General features: G+C 35.9%; 1 protein-coding gene across 1 annotated transcript; it reads left to right on the plus strand.

Moving 5' to 3' along the window:
- Window positions 1–18,740: 18,740 nt before the first annotated feature.
- On the plus strand, window positions 18,741–23,283 carry LOC130745622 (protein HIGH CHLOROPHYLL FLUORESCENCE PHENOTYPE 173, chloroplastic-like). Its single transcript, XM_057597974.1, has 9 exons — window positions 18,741–18,899; window positions 19,010–19,114; window positions 19,938–20,018; window positions 20,662–20,751; window positions 20,858–20,923; window positions 22,077–22,133; window positions 22,283–22,360; window positions 22,449–22,496; window positions 22,584–23,283. Exons 3-9 carry the CDS (start codon window positions 19,962–19,964, stop codon window positions 22,653–22,655), a joined length of 468 nt encoding a protein of 155 aa, XP_057453957.1. The 5' UTR covers window positions 18,741–18,899; window positions 19,010–19,114; window positions 19,938–19,961; the 3' UTR covers window positions 22,656–23,283.
- The last annotated feature ends 467 nt before the right edge of the window (window positions 23,284–23,750 follow it).

The following is a 23,750-nucleotide window of genomic DNA, read 5'->3' on the forward strand; positions in this document are numbered from 1 at the left end:
CCCGCACCCACACTTGCTCACCTGAGAATCCCACTAGTTTCCCGTATAGGGCATTAAATCCTTATCGGTTAATCCCAGCTTATCAAACGCGTCCCCGTAAATGATATCGGCGGAGCTACCTTGATCTAGGAGTACTCGACGAACATTAAAGCTGTTGATCCGAACCATAATGACCACCGGATCATCTTTGTGCATTTTGACTCCCTCAAAATCCACTGATGAGATCACTATATCCGAATTTTGGAAGCCAAAGGAACTTGGTATCGTTGCACCGAGGTTACTGCCCTGACATGTCTTTTTCTCGCCGAAGCTGTATCTCCCCCTCCGCCGAAACCACCTGCAATTGTATTAATTGTGCCCACTGGCGGCTCGAGATCTTTATTAAATGTTTGCTCTGCATTAATTTTCTTGGTAGTCAGTGTTTCCTTCTTTTCTGCACTCGGCGTGCGGCGACGATCCCCGTCGGCGATCATCCTGCTGGCGAGAGTTTCCTATACCTGTTTCCCTGCTGTCGTTCGCCGTTCCACGTTCATTGCGGTCATTCAGCTGCGCTTGCCCTGCTCTGATGAGCCTCTCGATCTCATTCTTTAAAGTGAAACAATCCCCTGTATCATGTCCGCTGACCGGTACTCACACCACTTAGTCTTATCTTTTGGTCGCGGTGGGTCCGCTTCCCTTTCGCCCTCTTCAACGGCATGGGTTGCCTTAACCTCACGGAGCAGCTCCGTTAGATGAGCGCTTAGACTCTTTCCTGACTCTCCACGCCGGCGAGAGTCAGCCTGGCGCCAGGGCCGACGACGCTCGAAATTGTCCTTCCTCGGATACAAGGGATCTTTCGTTGTCTTTTCCGCTGTCCGGACTTTGCTGTCTCGCCTTTTACTCCCTTCAACCTTGTCTTTGCTGGCTTTATCCTCTGGCGACGAGTCCCTTTGATAACCATCCTTTTCCACCTTCGCTCTTCTTCGCTTGAAAGCGTCGTCTTCTTCATCAAGGATGTACGTGTTCGCCCGCGCGCGCACCTCGCCATCGATTTGGCTGGCTTACGACTCAGTTTGCTATTTAGCTTGTCGGGTTGTTAGATCGTTCTTGAAGGCTCGGGCGCAGGCATTCGGCTCCGACTCCTCAATCTTTACCCGACGCAACACTGAATCGTTTCACGTATTGCTTCAGAGTCTCTCCTTCAGACTGACGCACGTTGTATAAGTCCTCGATCATCACTTGCTTAGTCTTGCTTGCAGAAAATTGGACGAGGAATTTGGACGAAAAAATCTCGGAAGTTGGTGATGGATCCTCGCGGAAGAGTTGTGAACCACGCCATTGTTGTACCCTAGAAGTTGCTGGAAACATTCTGCACTTGACTGCGTCTGAAGCAGCGCTAATCACCATCTTTGTATTGAAATACAGTAGGTGTTCCTTAGGATATGCTTTTCCGCTGTATGTTTCGAGGACTATATTCTTCATATTATCCGGAATGGCCACTTCCCTTACCGCTGCTGAAAATGGCTCGAATTCAGCCACAGCCTCTGCCTGCGTTCTCCTTCGTCCTGCTGCTCGTGACGATAGTACTCTAGCTGCTCCTGAAGATAGTCGTTATGTTGCCTTATATCATCGATGCTGCTGATCAAGCGTCTCCAATCTTGGCTGGAGATCGGAGCTTGAGGTGCTTGCGTCTCTCCTCCTGAAACCACAGGTGACTGCTCTGGCGACCTTCTTTGTTCTGGTGATGTCGATGGAGAAGGCAGCGGAGGTGTTGGAGACGGAGGGAGGCGGGGGCGGAGCTGGAGGAGTTACTGGAGTTGCTTCCTCGCGGTGAATCGTCCGGTGCTGCGGTCGCCCGAACGCGACGCGGCGGCGAAGTACATCGTCACACGGGATCTTCTTCCCGTCGTCTTCGACGTGTTTCCATTGACACCGAAGAACGTTCACCAAAAACTCAAGAACTGACGAAAATGTCTCACAAAAAAAAGAATTTCTCCTTCAAATCACGATCCACGTAGTCCGGGAATCAAAATTTATCGATCCCCACAGACGGCGCCAAATGTTCTCGCCAAGAACATAGAATCAGGCATAGTGCCAAGAGTGTGTGGAATGTGATCGGAGATTTTAGAGAGATGAGCTCTTAACTGCTTAGAGAGAGAAAATATAACTGAATTTCAATGTTGTTATTGCCAAATGAGTTAAGAGTCCCTTACAATTGGTAACCGTCCCCTATTTATAGATTTGGGGTTGGACTTTCATGCCTTTAACCTGTCTAAATGGGCCGGTTGGGCCTTGGGAAGAGCGGCCCAAGGTCCAGGCATGTTCCGCGCCTAAGGCTGAGTCTCCTGGACGAGGGACCCTGTGGTCTTACCCAGTCACATATTTATATGTGGACCACTTGTGCAACTGAATAGCATTGTGGTTGCTACGACATCACTCTTGGTCAAATGAAGATCTTCTTCTAGAAATTGAGTTGTGAATTCCTGTTTCCTTGGGGTGGTTTCAGACTTTGGACAAAGAGGATGAGCTAGTCCTGGGTGGAGCATCATGTTTTTGTCATTCATATAATTAAAATAAAAAAAACAAAATAGAAAGATTAAGAAGAAGTAGCTAGATTATGAACCATGAATATTTGTATTATATGAAAAAGAGAGAAAAGTGGATTATAAGAATAAAGTTGACAAAGTAAAATATAAAAAGAAAACCTTAAACTTTTTAGTGATATAAAGACATGGTGGGTGCATTTATTTTTTAGGGGTAATTAATTATTCAATATTCTAATAGTATAGTGTATAATATAGAATATTAGTGCTAAAAATTGAAATGTAGTGGGGGGATGCCCCCTATGCTACCATGTGCATCCTCCCCTGTAGGTTTGCACACCTCAACAAAAACTAATAATATGAGACGCCGGTAAAATCACCAACACGTTTGATATAGAATCGTCACGTGTATACTGAAAAACATTGTCAGAGTGATTTGTTCGGTGGTCTCTAAATAAGCACTTATGATCCGTTTGTTATGTTGTATAGTATAAGTATGATTGTATTAGGCCTGATAGGATAAGAACTGATAAAATTTTAATACTATACAACGTTTAGTCATATACTGCATAATTTGGTGGCTACAGTAGTAATGCAATAGTGGTAGTATTGCAAGATCATGATGGTTGTGGTGGTGGCGGCGATGATGATGGTGGTGCTAGTAATCGCGGTAGCGACAATGGTGGCAGTTGGTTGTGGTGGTGTGGTGGATGGTGGTGGTGGTGCTAGTAATGGCGGTAGCGACAATGGTGGCAATTGTGGTATGACGGTATTAACGATGGTGGCATTGGTGGAGCGTGGTGATGGTGGTGGCGACGATGGTGGTAGTGGAGAGTGGTGGTGGTGGAGGTGGGGGCGGCGGCAGTGGTGGTATGACAGTATCAACGATGGTGGCAATGGTGGAGCGTGGTGGTGGTGGAGGCGACAATGGTGGTGATGGCGGCAACGGTGACAGTAGTAGCTAGCGGCGGCGGTGATGGGGCCAGCGCAAGTGGTGGTATGACGGTATCAGCGATTGTGACAGAGCGTGGTGGTGGTGGCGGAGACAGTAGTGGTAATGATGGTGGTGATGGCGGCGACGATGGTGGAGGGTGGTGGTGACGGCGATGAGGTGGTAGTAGTAATTAATGATAACGATGACTGTATCAACGGTGGTGCATGACAGTGGTGAAGCGTGGTGGTGGTGGTGGCGGTGGCGGCGGCGGTAGTGATGGTGGTAGTGGTGGCGGCGACGGTGGTGGTGGAAGGTAATTGTGGTGACAGTTGATTAAATATATTCAAGTAGTTTATACATCACACTTTTATCATGTCTTATTCATCATCAATAGTGGATTAAATAATTCATCATTTTAATGTATAAGATGAGATTGATGTATAAGCTTATATAATACCATGTAAGCACCAAACAATGGATAAATTCATAATGTATTGTATAAGCTTATACTATCATACCTAATACGGCGTACTAAATGAGCCCTTAATGTGTATATATGATATGATTGGTTCAGAGTCAACTATATTATATAAACTAATTGATGAAAATAAACAAAAGCTTCTTTGATCTTATATATCTTTTTTGTTGGTGGGCAACATTTAAAAATGATATTATGCAAGTAAAATATATATGGTACATATGCACGCAACACACCTCATCAGTATCATTTTCTTTTCTTTTTTGGTATAGAAAATTTGAATAAATGTGTATATGCATGAACACCCTGATCAGTAAAAAGAAATATGAGACGACTTTAAAACCACTTGAGTTTGATTATTAGATACTGTAGAATTACCATGTGTACACGACATAGATCGACAGACCATAGAACAATATAGCTATTAGCTAGTAGCTACCACTTTAAATACTCACTTTTGTGGTAATTACCACACCCAGAAAGTGAAAAATTTAAAAATTCTAATTTTCACTTTGAGCGGTTAAACCCGCCATAAAAATAGGTGTTAGAAGTGATTTTCAATGTTCATTGGTATATGAGTCGCCACTAATATGCATACCTAAAATGTTATAAGTCACTTTCTAATATCTAGGAAGCATTAAATAATTTTTTCTAAGTTCACCCTCATATTTAATATGAAAGAGATGATAAACTTTAGAAGTATTAACTTGGAGAGAGAAAATCATAGGAAAGTAAATAAGGGTAATCTAGGAAAGTAAATCATTTTTTTTACAAATTTATTACTAGTAACTATTTTTCTTAATTTAAGAGAATTAGTTATTTGTGACTTATATATAGGAACGAAGTATTATGCAAGTTGAACAAATATGTATACATATGCAAAACTCAATATCTTTTTCTTTTTCTGACTTCTTTGACTTGCCAATAGAAAAGTTAAATAAATATGTATACATATACACGCTCACTAAATATTAGGGTCGCACATGGTTGGGTTGGATGAATTTTCAAGCTAATTAAGATTCGAATTGATCAAAATTGTTTGGGTTGGGTTGGGTTGGATTTCGTGAATTTTCACCTACGAATCCGAAGCAACCCAATCCGACAATCTTCAGGTTGGTTTGGATGGATTGATTGGATCGCTATATAAAAATAAAAATAATCTGGAATAGTGAAAAATATTAAAAATCAAGTAGTCCAAGTCTCTGACATGCAATTACATCATAAGTTCATAACTACCGTCTACAGTCTACACACATCTATACAATAACACATAACTAAACAAGTACTTCAAGTTTTTAAATATGACAAGTAATTGCAAACAAATTAGTCTCCAAGTCTCCTAAAAATTACTCTAGTAGAAGGACTCAAAGTCTCCATAAATTACATACCCTACAAGTAGTTTAGGTAAAAGTTAAAATTATTAAAAATATATATATTAAATAATATATTATTTTTATATGATTGGATTTCGGTTGGGTTGGATTGATTATTATGGAATCCATGTATCCGATCCAAAGATGATTGGATCGTAATAAAATCCATCTGATTAACCTGTTTGCTTAATCCAACCCGCATTTTTATCATTAGATCGGATTGGATTGGATAATTTCATTGGGTTGACCCGGACATGTGCACCCCTACTAAATATAAATATTAGTATTGATCTCGCGTCATGCACGGATGAAATAAGAGTATTTTTTCGACATATATTAGATGTTTTCATGTTTTCTTTCTCATTTTTCTTTTTTAAATATGTATATCACATATTTAAGTTTTTTTTTCTAATCCTAATTACATTCTAATTTTTTTTTCTTTCTAATTTGTTATACTTTGAATCAATATGCAAAACCATTTTAATCTTCCAGATGTATATACGAAAACATAAAAGCTAGTCAAATAAGTTATAAGGTAGCTGAAATGGTATGCCAAACATAAGCTATATCTTTCTTCATAAGTTTTCTCTATCATACTATAACTAGTAGGTAGATGATGTCATATTTATATTTTCTGATATTTTTTTATTTAAATATAAAAAATTCCATATTTTTAAAAATAATTAATGTATTAATATTGCATTTATTATTTATTAATAACATTAGAATAATTAATAAAAGTCAATTATTATTTTTCTACCATTAAGATGTATGCAGACAAATTCTTTTTTTTTAATGAATATGATTATTTTTTACATTACAAAATAAAAAAAATTGAATGTAATATCTTACAGCCACATTTTTTTTTTCTGTGTAAGACAGATGTCCTCCTTCGAAAGCAATCATGTTCGAGCCATGAACATTCACATAATAGTGTGTGTTTGTTTTTCAGTTGGGGCATCCAAAAGTACTTTCGGGTCTTATGTAACTTTGTGTCACTATGTTTTTGGCAAATTAAAAACCACATTCACCAACCCACTTTTAGCCCCAAACCAACTTTCATCACAACTCTCCAAATTGTCACTTCTACATTCATCCAACATACTTTCAAACTCAAACTTTATTTTGAAATAAAAGAATTCAAACATAAATCACGTTACCAACCAACTCACTTTGATCCAAACTATGTTTTGCAAACTCACATTCACTCAAACTCTGTTTTGCAAACTAAAATTCAATCACACACATAGTGGGCTAACTCTCCCAGTGGGAGTTTTACAGTCAAAATGATATTAAATATACTATAAAAATTGATATAAAATAGTTTTAAATGATTGATTTAAAAATTAACTTAATTTTTTTGTATTATAGAATAAAGGGTGACACTTATTGAAGTTGCTAATTTTTTATTTCAGATATAATATAGGATAGGATAAGAGACAATAATAAAAATTAATAGTTATTTGATAATGTAGATTTTTTTTTTTGAATTTGATAATGTAGAATCGGCTATGTCTATACGAAATAGATTGACGGACCATGGAAAAATAGCTATATAAACTACAAAAATCAAAGTGGGTGTCATGATCAGCAGCTAATTGCCATTCATGTGTATATGACTGGTTCTAAGAGTCAACTAAATTATAAACTAATAATAGATGGATACAAACAAAAACATCTTTTTCTTAGATTTTCACTTGATATAGATGGACGTCATCTATAAGGAAATAATACGAGTTTAAATAAATTGCATCCAACTTGAAGTTTAAGAATAATATATTAATATATATACATTTTCATCAGCTATAAGAGCTGTAATGGACAAAAAGATAAGTCAAGCTCTTCGGCATTCAACCTTTAACCTGCACAAATTATTTTAAAAATGTGTCACATCTATTAATTAAATAAAAAAAATTAATATATTTAGATATTTGAAATCACTTAAGGAATTTTTTTTTCAATTGCTGAACCCACGTGATAAGTCATTTTTAAGAATAATATACATTTTCGTCGGCTATAAGAGCTGTAATGGACAAATTAAAAGATAAGTCAAGCTCTTTGGCATTCAACCTTCAACTGCACAAATGATTTTAAAAATGTTTAATTAATTAAATTAAATAAAAATTAGCATTTCTAGATATTTGTAATCACTTAAAGAACTTTTTTTTTCAATTGTTGAACCCACGTGAGAATTTATTAGTTGATATTTATCAGTATGTAGTTGACAAAAAAAAATTTATCTATATATATATATATATATATATATATATCTAAAGGAGACTTGAGTTTTTGCATGTATTAAATACATTAAACCATAAAACTTCTCATTTTTTTGCTACATCGGAAAATTAACAACGAAACGAAAAAAAAAAACTAAGGAAGAGCCAAACGATCCCTCAAGACAAGGATCTCTAAATCCGACGGCGGGGTATCTAGGATACACAGTGCCATGGATGAAGTGAATGCCCCTCTCCTGGCTAGCCAATCCGCCGGTTGATTGCAGTCCCGACTAATATCAGAAATAGATACCTTCCACTGTCTACTGATAAGCTCTCGGATGTCGCTTAGAATGGGGAAGAATTTGTGGTTGTCTTCATCCTCCAGCGTCCGAATCAGTTCGCTGCAATCCACACTGCAATATACCTCCCTGAATCTGCGATCCCACACTAGTTGCAAGCCAAGTTTCAACGCCCTTGCTTCCGATAGCAGAACACTGCCACCTGCAAGATAACTATGGAAACCGCTGACCCACTGCCCTTGATGATCACGAACTAGTCCACCAGAACCCATAAACCTGCCAGCGTGATTAAAGCTTCCGTCGACACAGAGGCTAATCGATCCTTCCGGTGGTGGCAGCCACTTTCTCAGCATCCAATTTCCATCATCATCGTTCATCCCCTTCTTGATTTCATCGTGATCCTAGCACACCCGAGGCCAAGCCTCGCCGCTGGACCACAGAGCCTCTTCAAAAATCATATTGTTCCGCCACTTCCAGCAACCCCACAGACAAGCCACAAACTGAGTTCCATGCCTTCCCTGTATTTGACGCTTAACCCAAGACCCACATCCATGCTGCAGAAATCCTAGCCAAGACAAGGCTCCAGCGCGCATCCAAATCTCTCTTGAATGAGGGCAATCCCTCAGGCAGTGGATTGCGTCTTCATCTGATGCAGAGCAACGAAAACAACTAGGGGTCGCTGCCATATTACAGTTAAAGCGATACCGATTCGTTTGTATTGAATTATGCAACACCAGCCATATGAAAATTCGCACCTTCTCCGGGATCTTTAAGCGCCAGAGCCAACGCCAATCCTCTTGCTGATCGTCCTGCTGCAATTGATCCACGAGCCAAGTGTATCCATCCTTGACAGAGTAGCACCCACTGTCGCTGCTTCCCCACACCCACATGTCCTGGCGATTGATAACCAGATGGGGATCTATGTGCTGCAGCTGAGGAAACAAATCCGCTGGTATGGCTGTATACAACTTCTCTAAATTCCATCGACCATCGCTGATTATATCCCGTAGTGTCAAGTTTACATCGTGGATATCTACGTAAGGAATCTGGTTCGCCACGCTCCCCACTCCGCTCCATTTTTCATACCACAGAGATGTAGACCCCTCCCCCAATCTGAATTGGAACCCCAAATTGAGATGGTCACGGGCTTTGAGTATCCCTTTCCACACAGGAGAATCTGATCTCTTAGGTTGAACCTGCAAAACAGAGTTAGAACTTAAATATTTGTGTTTCATGACCTATACCCATAGCTTATGAGGCTTATGAATAAGGCTCCAGATTGCTTTTCCAAGTAATGTCGTGTTTGCTAGGTTTGTGTCTCGAAGCGCCAGCCCACCATGTTCCTTGGATTTCAACATTTTCTCCCAGCTAACAAGGTGCCATCCCCTCCTTCCCTCGTTGCCCGCCCATATAAAGGACCGCATCATTTGATTAATACGGTTAGTAACATTACGAGGGAGATAAAAGACCTGCATTGTGTATGTCGGGATGGCCGCAATTACTGATTTTGCCAAACAAATCCTCCCTGCTAGGTTAAGCATACTCCTCCTCCAAGTACCCAACTTACGTTGAATATTCTCAAGAAGAAAATCAAAATCTTTGCTCCTCATGCACCCCCTTTGAGTGGAAACCCCAAGTATTTCCCCAAGTCCCTCACAAAAGGGATAGGAGCAATTCTAGAGATCTCTGTCCTCACTTCTATACTGACGCCCTTTGAAATTATGGCTTTGGACTTGTTCATGTTAATCTTGAGACCTGAACTGTCACAAAATGCATAAAAAACTGTCATAAAAGCTCTCATAATATATTAAATACATTAAAAACAAACAAATAAATATTGAATATATTAAAAACTAAAAAATATTGTATTATAAAAAATTATTCAACTACTTATATTAAATAAAAACATTCATAAACTTAAAATCGACATGAGCTTTGCATTTGAAAAATATTAAAAATTAAAATTAATAATAAAATAATATGTATTAATAAATAACTTAGATAAAATACCTTTAAAATAAAAAAAATTCTATCTATCTATCTATCTATATACATATGTAAAGCATACTTGAAAAAATAGCATTAAACACATAAAGAAATAATAAATTTATTTTGTATTAAAAGCATTAAATAAAAAAATTGAAAACTAAAATAAAAACTAAATCCACTATATTATTCATTATATATAAATTATTAATCGTTAAACTTTTCAATTTCTCATATTTAAAAGTAAATATTAAAATTTAAAACTTTCTAATTTCTCTTATTTAAAATTAAATAATAAAATTATTTCAATGTTAATTATTCATTAAAACTTGAGGTGAGTTATTAAAAAATAATAATAATTGAAATTGACTACCTTTACATTAATGACAATAATAGATTGTAAATAATAATTTGTTTATATTATTTACTAATTGTTAATAATAATTATAATTATAACTATAAATTATTTTAATATTAGTTATCTATATCTATATCTATCTATCTATCTATCTATCTATCTATCTATCTATCTATCTATCTATCTATCTATCTATCTATATCTATATCTATATCTATCTATATCTATCTATATATTATATAAAAGCAAAGTTTGGCAACAAGGAGGGTAAAATAGTCATGCAATAGACTATGACTCTTGAATAAATATTTTATCATGGGTCTTTATGTAATTTTGTAGAATAATTTCTAAGAAATCAATCATGACCGTTGATTAGTTTTGATCTTGACCGTCCTTACAATTTTAAATGAACTTATTACTATGGGATGTTATTAGTTATGGAATTCCATAGGGCAAACATACTTAGTTTTTATTTATTAAATTATTAATTCAATCTTAATTAATATTAATATTAATAAATATTAATAATCCTTTAGAAGGGAAGTTGAAGAATTTTTTGGTTACAAGAGGAAAAAGAAAACTTAAAAGAAAATTAATTCCATAGGGAAAACATCATTAGTTTTGATTTATTGAATGGGTTAAATATTATGATTTCACTAAAAAAAACACTAACCTTTTCCTCTTCCATCAATATCATCTTATATCCATTTACTATTCGCCTTGCAATTAATTTAAATGGATTTATAATTACTTAAATATTATATGTTATGGAATTTCATAGGGCACATTAAATATTATTTCACTCAAACAAAAGAAAAACACACCACTAACCTTTTCCTCTATAACTATATAAATTATTCATAAAGCTCTTTTAGAATGTGTACTTCACATAGTTTGTGTTGAGGTATTTGCTTTGATTTTTTCAAATGCTCAAACTTTGAGTCATTTTGCAGGTACTTATAATGTCTTTTTCAATGATTAGCTTAGTTTACCAGTTTGATATTGATTTTTCATCTTGATTTCCTCTGTTTTTTTCTTTGATTTCATCTCACTTTTTCATGAACAAGAATCTCAAGGACCCGTCTTTCTTCAGCACGAAGTTAGTTGATCGAGAAAGCAAGGACTCATGTAGAGAAAGGTCATGAATAGATCGAAAAGGCCTCGCGGAGTCGGTAATCCTTTGTCCAGACTCCTCTCAGACTGAAGAAGAAGCAAAAAATCTTTGTTAGTCTTTCATCTTTCTCCCATGCATCTATTTATCAATATCTATAACTATATATTATATAAAAGAGAAGTTTGGCAACAAGAAGGGTAAAATAGTCATGCAATAGACTATGACTCATGAATGAATATTTTACCATGAGTCTTCATGTAATTTCGTAGAATAACTTCTAGGAAATCAATCATGATCGTTAATTAGTTTTGATCTTGACTGTCCTTACAATTTAAAATGTATTTTTTTTTGAAAAGAAAATCTATCTATAATCTATAATCTATAACCTATCTATCTATAATCTATATCTATAATCTATAATCTATAATCTATCTATCTATAATCTATAATCTATATAAAAGAGAAGCTTTTGCAACTTTGAGGGTAAAATAGTAACTCAATAAATCAATGCACATGAGTGAATTTTTTTGTGGGCATATATGTAAATTTGTGAATAATTAGTTACGAAATCAATCTTTACCGTTGATTTCTTCTAATCCTAACCGTGCATTTTTTTACAAAACCCTTTAAGCAACATTTTCACATTCTTGGTTGTTTTGTAACTCTTGATTGTGTTACAAAAACCAGCAATAGTCTCTTCCTATTTCTCACATATATGAAACGTCTTTTCATTCCCCTTTCAAATTCTTTTAATATTTCTCATCTTGATCTCCAAAGCTTCTATTTGTGTGAGACCCAAGTTTTTAAGTTTGGAATAAATCGAATAAAATTCCTTTTCACGATTAATTTAATGTAACGTGAAGGAAAACCTGAACAAGTGTATATTAAATGGAACAAATTTGTGAAGGAGAAAGTTCAGGAAAAAACTAAGGATTGTATTAAGGTCGATAAAAGTTATAACACGATTAGTATTCGCTTAAACCTAGGTCGAAAACACTAATAAATAACTAATTTACATTTTTAGACACGACGGAAATTAATTCCAAAAATATTCAGAGAAATGTTAGAACTTATCTTGATCGTCTCTAAACAAGCGTTTCGATACGAAACCCTGGAATGTACGAATGCCAAATTCCAATACTCAGAAGTTTGCCGAAACCGAAACCCTGATAGTTCAGAAACCCTAAAATCTACGGACGATGAAGACTTTTTCTATTCGGAGCTTCAAATGAAGATTCCACTCGTGTTCGCCTATTTCTCTCGTTATTTCTAATCTTTCTTCAGAACGAAGTTTTCTCATCCGACGTCAACTGCAAAAAGTAGTTTTCGGGTAAAACCGATTTACACCGACTTTTGATCGTTTGATTAAATTCCAAGAAACCTGTTTTGAGTTCTGGAATTCTGTCGCCAGAACCTATCTTAGAATTCTCCGAGGAATACGCAGGAAAAATCGGAATCGCGAAATTATCATTTTTCCAAATTTTCCAAAACCTATAAATAGCGGGAAAATGAAAAATTTTCAAAAAAACCCACCATTTTCTTTCTCAAACCCGCGAGCTGGCCAAGGAAGGAGGGAGGAAGTGATTTTCGCCGATTCTTGCCCGTTTGCCGCACAGTTCGTTTCTAATCGAAGACCTCGAGGTAGGAATCTCATATCTCACTTCTGATCGTCGTTTCTGTCGACTTCTTCTATGTCTTTCTGTGCTCAAAGTTTTGAGCTTTTTGTAAAACTGCCCAAATAAGATGATTTTAGTGTCTAAACATATTCCCTGCATGCTCCTGAGCGTGTTTAGCGGATTATATTTTGCCGAATGTCGACGAAATGCCGTCGGGATCCATTTCTGTTGGAAAAACCCATTTCTGGGTAAAGTTTCGTTCTTTAAGCTGAAAATTCACGACTTAGCTTAGCGCTAGTAGGATTAGTCGTCATAAACGTCGTTGTTGACGTACCCATCCAATTTGTTTTTCGAAAATCCAGTTTTGAAATTCTGAGCTGAAAATAATGACCAAAATACCCCTGCGACAGTTTTTGATCCGAAAATTTTTCTGAGCTTAGAACCGTCTTAGTTACGGCTAATGATAACCTAGGAACCAAGTTTGATCGAAGAAAAATCGACCCACCTATTTATGGAAAGTGGCCGAGAGCTCCATCAAGGGGGGAGGAAATTTTGTTTTTTCGAAAACTTGTCTTAACGCGTTAGATTGTCGTACTTCGGAGTTTGTAATGTTGCGTGTAACCCTAGTGCGTATTGTTTGCTGAGTTTCTGACTCATTGTGCTTGATTTCTGTGAATTGTTCTAAGGTTCGTTTGAAGAACTTTGTGAAGTTCAAGAGGAGGATTGTGAAGGAAACTTGGAAGAACACCCTGGAAAACCAACAGGTGAGGGCTTCTCACTGAATACTAGATAATGAATTAGGTGTCGACGATTTCGACTTGATTTATTGTTTATGCACTTGATTGTGTTTGATTGGGAAAAACGTTTTCTGAGGCTACGGCTGACAATTGATAATCTTTTATTGCTTGATTGTTGTTGAGGTTGATTCACATGCTAAATACTACCTGGTTAATCTAGGATGTGTGATATTTGCCCTATATGCTAAGTGCTAAATGGTTATTCCTCAATGTGTTGATATATGTGCCATGACTGTTGGATTGTACTGTTTTGAATATGCAAGTACACATATATCTGTTATTCGGCAGAGTGAGGATAACAGGCTGTTATGCCAGACTTTATTGTGAGATTTTGAGGAAGTTTGACGGGACGGACCGAGGTTCGAACCCTTGATATTGTTTTGATGGATCGAGACCTTCTCTGGGAATTATTTGGGATCATAGGATCTTTTGAAACTTATAAGACTTGAGATAAAACTGAATGGAAATTATTTTACGAGGAAAATTCATAAGACATTAAACAACCTCTAAACCTTTAATTAATGATTACAAATTCAATTAAGAGCTTAAGACATGAATATTAGTTTTTGGAAAATGAGAAGTGTCGCCGAGTCCAAGTTTTGGGGAAACTAATGAGTTTCCGAGTATGTTAATACTCTTTCGCTCGATGAGCTGATTTGTTGTTTGGGCTATCTAAAGGATAAGCCGAGAAATTAATAAGTTTTCGGGTATGTTGATACTCTTTCGCTCGATGAGCTGATTTGTTGTTTGGGCTATCTGAAAGATAAGCCGGGAAACAGGAAGTTTCGAAGTACATTGGTACTTTTCGCTCGCTGAGCAGATTTTGACCATCGGATGGAGATGAGTCGGATGATTCGAGAAATCATCATGAGTTACTTTTTATAATTAATTGTCTTTTGTCGCAGAATCGACATTTACCTTAGGGTATTCTTTTTAGAGACAATTAGTTAGCTAGAACACGTGACGACGTGACGAGTGAGGTCGGAGACGTTGTTTGGCTAACCACTTGCAGTCATGCACTCATTGAGGTTAATACACGGTGGGATGCCGGACCTCGTTGGATTCCAAAAATGGTCATAAGACCCGGATTTCCATGTAAGAACACTGCGGTGATTCTTGGTAGCAGACGGAAATGGCAGGCCTGCGGGTTTACTGCTGATCTGACTACACTTTGTTTGGTATAAGAGACACCCGAGCAGAAATGGTCCCACCGTGGCTGGTGTTAGGGCTGACTCGTTGGTGCCCATCCCTCCGGAATGCATCTTGTTCCTTTGCATATGCATTTCATGCACCATTCATGCTGATTATAGTTGCTGTTTGTTATTGTTGCCTGTTAATGTTTTGAGATATGTTATTTGCCAGCAAATGTTATATATATTTCTATTTGACAGGTTTTGCAATTTATAATGTTGACATTCGTAATTAAGCCTATGTGGCTACTACTTAATTTTTGCCTATTGGATGTACTATTATGTAATTCTTTGAGTTGACCCTTACGCGTGCTACTTGTGTATGGGGGGCTATGTATGCCCTTTTTGTCAGACGATGTCGATGTCCGACTGGTTCGAGATGGTCGTCCCTACGGGGGGGACCAGATTTGAGTTGCTTGATACAGACACCCCGGGCTCTTGGGTGGTCGACCCTGCAGGTCACCGAGCCATTTATACGGGGCGAATAATGGAGGACCACGTGGATCGAATGGGGAACCTGACGCAAGGAGTCTTGAGACGCCACACGGTTAGCTTCAACCTACCACCAGGCGTGCATTGTGGCCCTGGAGTTGTGGTACCGCCACCTTCATCTGAGGACGAGGAGGACCCTTCAGAGGAGTTGCCTGTAGGAGGTGCTTCGTCTGAGTCTAGCTCACCCACCGTCGCGGCTGCTGCTGTCTTGGGTTCGGGTACAGTACCCGTGGAACCCGCTGCGAGGACCGATGCCGTCATCGACGTGATCGTCTTGGATTCAGATTCAGATGACGATCATGGTGACGAGTAGCTGGGAGAGGTGTGTAGTACTCCTCTAGTCGGGGTGTTACAATTTGTATGCAAGAAATCTCACTAATCTAGATTCTTCAATAACACCGTCCTTGCACAAGAAAATCTTCCATCAAGTTAGAAAAAATTCCTTCTTAGTCTCTTCTTCTTCATCAGTCACTTCTTCTTCATCAATTTTCATTTTTAGGGTTGATGTTTTTCAACATCATAGTCCATCCGGTAAGAACCCCATTTTTCTTTTCCTTTTCTCTCTCTCTTTTGAATTATTTATTATGATTTCAACATCATTTCTTCTTCACATTTGTTCTTTCTCAACCCGTCTTCTTTCTCCATTCATTCTTCTCATTCTTCATTTTTCACTGCGGTAAGATTCAACGTTTATTCGTAATATATATGTTATTCTCGCTAATTCAATCGGTGAAAGTTACCCATTTTATTTCACTTTCGGCATTGGTGCATGTTTTGATAATTTAATCTTTAGTTAATGTAATTTTCTTTCTTTTTTTCCATTATTTTATTATCAACCTAATCAACCAAATGATTGTCTTTTCTTCTAATGCAGTACCATGAAGTCTTTGTTATCCTCTTACATTTAACTGATTTCGTTTACATTTTTTTTCTTGCAGGTTTTGCCGCTATTGTTTTCATTCTTCCAATGTACTATCTTGAAAAAATGTAAGTTTCTTGCATTTTTTGTACTTTTTATTGTTTCATTGTCGAATTGGTCGACCAATGCGACATCTTTATTTGATTTAACAATTTTATGTGGTGTTGTCATCTTCACCGAGGTTCTTCTCTTCTAATACATTAAGTTTAATTCAACTTATGGCATTTTTAGGTGTCACTTACACTATGAATGTGGTCACAAATTTTACATTATTTTTAAAAATTTTGATTTTGTTATGCCTTCTTATTCCTTTTATCTATCAACACTATTTTGTGAGTGTACTTAATATTTGTTTATCTTCCTATTGAAATCAAATCCTTAATTTTTTTAAAAAAATTGAAGGAATAATGACATTCAAGTTAAATTATTTGAATTGTCCTTCAATTAACCAGGATTCATGAATATATTTTTTACCGTTGATATTTTTGTAATTGTGTAGATTATTTTATAGGAGACCAATCATGATCATTCGTTAGTTTTCATCTTGAACGTTCTTTGTAACCTTAATTAAAAAACATATTAGGAGTTAGATAGAAATTGTAAATTTCAAGAATGAATTTTAAATGTCAATACATCATTAAAAACAAAGAACTAAATCCATGAGGCAAAATATTTTTCCCTCCCCAACTTCATAAAGCATGTGTAACATTTACATAAATTTAATTAATATCTAAAAACGCATTCTGACGAGTGTAAAATAATAAAATAAAGTTAACAATTTAAAAAAATAATCTCATTTTAAAACTTACCAAAAGTAAAATTTCATAGAAGACAAGAAAACTTAACCAGTCTCCACAGGGGTTCTTTGTAACATTTTAAGAGTTCTATAAGAAAACCTTTAGGATTTAAATAGAAATTAAGAAATTTGTAACCTTCAAGAATGAATTTAAATCTCACTTCAAAGTGTCTAATCATAAAAGAAAAGGAATTAAATTCATGAGACAAAAAACTTTTCATATCCATAACTCCATATAACATGTGCAAAATTTACATATATTTCAAAAAAAAAACAGGGTTCCATATTATGCATTAATATCATTTAATAATCATAGACCAAATAAAAAATCATATTTTTATGAGTGTAAAATAAAAAAAGAAAAATGATCCAATAAAAATTAAACAATGTCATTTAAATTTTTTTTCTTATAATGGTGTTTTATTTTGCAAGATAGAAACTTACTATGTAATGTATAGATGAGTGCATTTAAAACAAAGATTATATAAAAACAACATTATTTATAATGCAATAGTTTTATTACACTATCATTTATAATGTTGTAGATTTAAAACTTACTAAGGAGCAAATAAAACTTTTCGTATTTGCAAAAATAACCACTTTATTGCAGAGCAACAACATGTCATTAGACAGCTTCCCCTAAATGACTCAAATTGAGAACTTTTATTTGGAGAGAACAGAGAGAACTTTTATTTGAAGAGCATTAACAACAATTAAGATCAAAGGACGAAGAACCCATTACTCACAAGCATTATTTTGAAGTTGTAGACTGAATACTCGGAGATATTATAATATTTACTAATAAGCACAGTTTCAACCAACCTTTTGGAGGAGAAGTTGTTGTTGTGGAATGACAAGAACAACAGAAAGTTTCAACCTACATGAAAATATTGTATCACAAATTTCAAGAAAATATTAATTCAAAACAAAAATATGGACGCATATTGTATCAAAATTGAACTTCACCACATCTGGAGGACGTCGAGCACATGCCGAGGAGGAAGCTCCCTAGAGGTTGGACGCATATGAGGTATTTGTCGTCATCAAATATGGACACAATGCAGCAACATGTCACAATAAAAAACTAAATGTGACGAAACATATTATTTGGATCCTCCCGAATAGTGTAGAAAAAAGACATGAGGATACGTGCACTACCAACATCAACCAAGGTAAAAAAAAAACAGATAAAATCCTGTATATATATATATATATATATATATATATATATATATATATATATACATACATATATGCAACACACATACAACAAGCGTTGTAAAACAAGACAAGTTAAAAGTGTGTGTTATGTCGTCTCAGGGGAGACAAGACACCACATACACACTAAATTCATTATCATGCTACGACCAAAAAAAAAAAAACACATCTATAAAAAAAATCTAATATAAAAATTATATATTAATACAAAAATATATTTTAAAAAATAACGCAAAAATCATAAAAGCGCACAAAATAAATTAAAATGAATATTCCCCGTGCATCGAATGGATAAAAAATACTAGTTAATCATAAGTTGAGAAGTTTAAAGAAAATAACAAATGAAACTTATTACTATTTTTTACTTATAAAAAATATTTATTAATAAATAATGTCGAGAAAATAGCCGAAATTTTTTTGTGCTACTGCTCGCTCTACTATTACTGGTGATCTCTTCCGGGTCTGGTTCTCTCTGTTGGCGGCAATGGTAGATCTTATGTATTAATTCTCGAAGCTGGTGCTTCTGGGGATCCAAGTCAGAGTAAATTGTATTTTACAAGATTTAGTACAAAAGTGGGATTTTGTAGGGTAAGAGTAATTTTCTTTTTGACTAACCTTCTCTGAAATTTATTTTTTGTCAACACTGATGACAAATCAAGTTATAGCTTTCATGTTCCCTATCTGTATTACTATGACAGGTTAGAGTACCATTTTCATCATTCCGCCCTGTGAACCCAGATGATCCAGTTTTAGACCCTTTTCTTGTACACACATTGACAATACGCTTTGAGCCTAGAAAACAGGTTATGTTCACTACCTTATTGCTTCCAATTCTTTTCCTTAAACAGTTAAATGTAGCTTTGTGTTTTCGGACCTTGTAAATATTAATCCACGGCAACTTGTCGTCTTTTCTTATTCAAAAATATGGATAACGGGTGAGGGGCAAAACTACCCGGATGAGCTTGCTGAAATCCAAAGCTCCCAGAGAACTCACTGTAGGGAAAAGGCAGCTGCTGTTTCTAAACTCTTGTTATAGAAGGTTGTTGTCCCAGTGACAGCCTAAACCTTAGAAGGAATTTAGAAACTCCAAAAAGCTGAATTGTAAGCGGAAGGGTTTAGAGACAAAAAGAATGCAGGATAGAAATGTTCTTTCAGGAGGGCACTTTTCTTCCCTCCTCTGTTTAGTAACTAACAATTTGTAACTATCTAACTAACTCTCCTTCTCCCCCTTTGCTCATTACAAATACCTCCTCTAACTGCCTGGTCGACAGTTATGTCATTTACTAACAGACTTGGGATTCCAATCCCTAACAGTTATGTCATTTATTCTCCCTAACATAGACCTTAATTTTCGGACTTGATAACAGGTTCCTGCTTAGCTTCCAACCAAAAGCGAGGTCATTACCTAATTATCCTATAATTTTTTTAATGAGTATTATCTTTCTTTCCTGTTAAATACCTTATGTAATTCTAAACATGTGCAATAACTTACGAAGTCCCCGTTTCATTGCTTTGTTTTGTTTTTGTACATAACTTTTCCCCCTCTTTTCTCTGCATAAGTTTCATGTTTTGTTGAAACTAGTTTACAATTGCTAAGTGCTGAATCTATATTCATTCTTGTTTCAGAGGTCCGTTGATGCAAATGCAACTATGAAACAGGATTTGAGAAGCTTTAAGCTTATATTGGAATATATAAAAGCTTTGCCTGTAAGTGCTTTTATGCAGTTTCCTCTTAAGGTGGCATCAACTACAGCATCGTGTATTTGTGCTGTAAAATCAGTAGTTCAATGTAGATTACAGTGTCAGATATTGAGATGAATGAGGAGAATAAATTAGTTGTAACAAATTATTTCTTCTTGAGATAATTTAGTGCAATTATGCCAACAATAGTATGTACTTAAATGATAACACTTGTTTATTTTTTGAAAAAATCTTTAGTCTTCATCTTTTTACAAGTGTGGATATGTTAGGTCTAACCCTTCCATGGACCCCATCATGGTGGGAGCTTTATAGTACCTACCAAGTTGCCTTTTTTTTACAAGTTATGGTTCTTACCAAGTTTTCTTCTTGAGAGAAACTATTGTCATCATTATCATTTTCAAATTAATTATTCCAAGAATGCTATCCTTAGTTGTACTGCTTTTTTGGAAGTATGAAAAGTACTTGTATGGTGTAAATTCTTTCATTGCTAGTTTTTAGGTCTTGTTCTGCCAGATTACAACAATGTGAAAATAGAAAAGAACAGAAAAGAAGGCTGTTTTTAACAAGGCGTGTAGATGACATAAATTCTCTGTTAATGTTGATTATACTTATCATCCTAATGTAAATTTTACATGTGAATATGCTGCAGACCGGGCAAGAAACCGATTTTGTCTTAGTTTCATGTTCAGGACAAGGGATTGAGCCTTCCAGGCGGGAGCAGGTTCTTAAAGCCAAGCAGGTCTGTTCTGTTCTTTGTTTAGTTTTTCCGAGTTTACTGACAGTTGATTTCGGTTCTTTTTTGCCCTTTTTTATATGTCTGATTATGTCAATGCTGAATTCTCCAGGCAGGCGAAGATTCCTTAAGAAGATCTGGCCTTGGGTACACAATAGTTCGTCCAGGTCCATTGGAGGTAAAGTTCCTATTGTAGCGTGTAGGTAGAACATGTACTTGAATGTGCTTACGATTGATAAAATTTTATCAATAATTAGTGCTCTGATTTATAACCTGTTTGTATATCCATTCAAAACTCTTCATACATAAGTTCTACCAAAAACATGAAAAAAAATCCTCTCACGTTCAGTCCCTTGTAAGAGTCTAAGGTTAGGATTGCCAAAGCTTTAATAAAACTATTTTGGCCATATCTGTAGTCGATGTGGGATCTTAGCAGCTTGGAAGATGTTGTTGCTAAATCGAACACAAATACAATGCCTTGACCCTTACTACTTGTGAACTCATAATGATTGAAACAACTTGTCTATGAATTAGTTCGGTAAAATAAGTGCAAGTCTTATTTGTGATAAACAAATAGACTTACATTTGCCTCTAATCTTGTCTTTCATGAGTGACATAAACATAGGTTGACTGCCATTTTGTTTGAGAAAATGTTCTATCTGGAAAACTACTACACCTTTTGTAAATTCTAATGATCAACTAGCAGATATTCTTACCAAGTCACTCTGAGGTCCAAAGACAGCATATAGTTGTGACAAGCTTGATGCATATGACATATTTGCACCGATTTGAGGGGGAGTGTTGAGATTTACTTGTTTGTCCAGACTCCAGATATTGTATCGATTGTGTTAATCAGGAATCAAGTGTAATTATCTCATCTAATCCCTAAAATTAAGGGATTCAGTTTGTATTGATGTATTAGAAATTCAAATGTCTGAGTGCTAATCTCAAGCATTCAGATATATAAAAAATCTTGACAGATAATAGGACTTTTTTTTTTCAATTGCAATGTGAAAGCCACGGAGCCAAGTTAATTTGCAAATTTAGGATAGACTAGAATTTCGAATTGGAAAAACCTAAAAGTAGTGATTGCCCAAGCCTAAGCTGCTTTATTGTTGTCATATGACTCATATCTCTACTTGATTTGGGATCTCAACATATAGAAATATTTAAAGTTTAAACTGCAAGATTTTATGATAATTTTAAACGATTAAAACCTCTAGTAATGTGAATGTAATATTGAAGTGAGTTGGCCTCTTCTTTCTGTTCATGGTGTGGAAATATAATTTAGCATTCTTCAATTATCAACTAACTTGCAAGTTTTCTAACAGGAAGAACCTGGTGGGCAGCGCACTCTAATATTTGATCAAGGAAATCGAATATCTCAGGTTAGTAGTGTATTATTATTTACTACGTTTCTTTTTTGAGGCTTTTCCATTCTAACTTATTTCAATTACCTGCAAAGTGCAAACAATTTTTCATTATTGGAATAATTGATCTGTTCTGACAAATGCCAAATTGTATGATTTATTTATAGGGCATCAGCTGTGCTGATGTGGCTGATATATGTGTGAAGGCACTACATGATTCAACTGCAAGAAACAAAAGCTTTGATGTGAGTAAACCCTGCATGGTTATAAGATTGAACTATTTAAGCAAAAAAAGATAAAAAAGAAAAACTAAACCTTCTCAACCTTGTCTAGGTATGTTACGAGTATGTTGCTGAGGAAGGGAGGGAGCTTTATGAGCTGGTATGGAAACTATAATTGATAACATTCTTTGTGTAGGAAAAAGATGAAACCATTCACTGAACTCTTCTCAATTTTGCGTTTGCTTAGGTTGCACACTTGCTTGACAAAGCAAATAACTACTTGACACCAGCACTTTCTGTGTTAGAGAAGAATACATGATCATCCCTCGTCGAGACAACATGCTTCCCAGTTGTGAGATTTCATATAATCGCTTCCTTCTCAGTGTTGTCAACAAAAAACAGAGGAATGAGAGGATGCGGAAAAGAGTATGATCTACTCACCAGAAAGCAGAAACTCTGAGAAGGTTTGCTTGCAAGTTGCAACCGTGCTGTAGAGTGTAGTCTCTGAGAAGTGAGAACCAGAGAGAATTTGAAAGAGAGGAGAGGAGAGTTGAAGCGTTAATATAGAGAATAGTTATTAGGGAATTAGGGTAATTAATGGGAATTAGCGTTAATAGGAGGTGGCCCATTATATTCTGTTTTTAAAACCCTAAAAACTAGCCAGAAAAACGTTTGAATTCCATGAAATCCGATATTTCCGTTTCTGGCATAACGCCGCTATGGCGTTCACGGCCGCGATCGCGATTATCGCGGTGGCCGCTATGTAGCGGCATAACGATTGCGGTGAAGCAAATTCCCGCTACGCTATAGCGGGTAGCGGCCGCTATAGCCGCTATTTAACAACACTGTTCCTTCTTTGTTCTACTTCTACTTTGCTGCTTCAAGTGGAATGTAACTATTTTACCTGTATATATTCACGTGCAACCCAAAATCCACGATTTCAGAAAGTATATAGATTTATATATTCCTTCCTCAAAAACTGAAATAATACAGAAACAGATTTCAATAGTTAAAATTCATTATGCAATATGGATATGCACATTTTACCCTCTTCAATGAATAAGTGAAGGCGTAAATATGTTTAGTCACAACCTAAATATCCCAAAATTGTTTCTCCATAAAATTTAACTTTTATAAACACTGTTCAATCCCCCATTCTTGTGTGAGTTTGTTTATTTCATAAAAAAAAAAAAACTTCTGTTACGCTTGCATTTCAACTATGATTAATTTAGGCTTTGCTTTCCACCCATGCTCATGTTGAGAAAAGAATTCAACTCTGAATTGGGAGTCTTTCATTGATTAAGAGTGGATGAGAGGAAGATAATACAAGAGTTATCACCCACATACCCAATGCCTTAAGGGTTCGGGACTTTGGCTGTGCGGTTTGATTCTCTTGGTGGTTTTTAGTGTTAGT

The sequence above is a fragment of the Lotus japonicus genome, chromosome 3 (genome assembly GCF_012489685.1).
Source record: "Lotus japonicus ecotype B-129 chromosome 3, LjGifu_v1.2".
NCBI lineage: Eukaryota > Viridiplantae > Streptophyta > Magnoliopsida > Fabales > Fabaceae > Lotus > Lotus japonicus.

Excerpts from the sequence above, each read along its gene's own strand:
- LOC130745622 (XM_057597974.1), top strand. The coding sequence starts at position 19,962 with ATGAAACAGGATTTGAGAAGCTTTAAGCTTATATTGGAATATATAAAA. Across the intron at positions 20,752-20,857 it reads AGGTTCTTAAAGCCAAGCAG|GCAGGCGAAGATTCCTTAAG; the intron begins GTCTGTTCTGTT and ends TGAATTCTCCAG. Across the intron at positions 20,924-22,076 it reads TTCGTCCAGGTCCATTGGAG|GAAGAACCTGGTGGGCAGCG; the intron begins GTAAAGTTCCTA and ends GTTTTCTAACAG.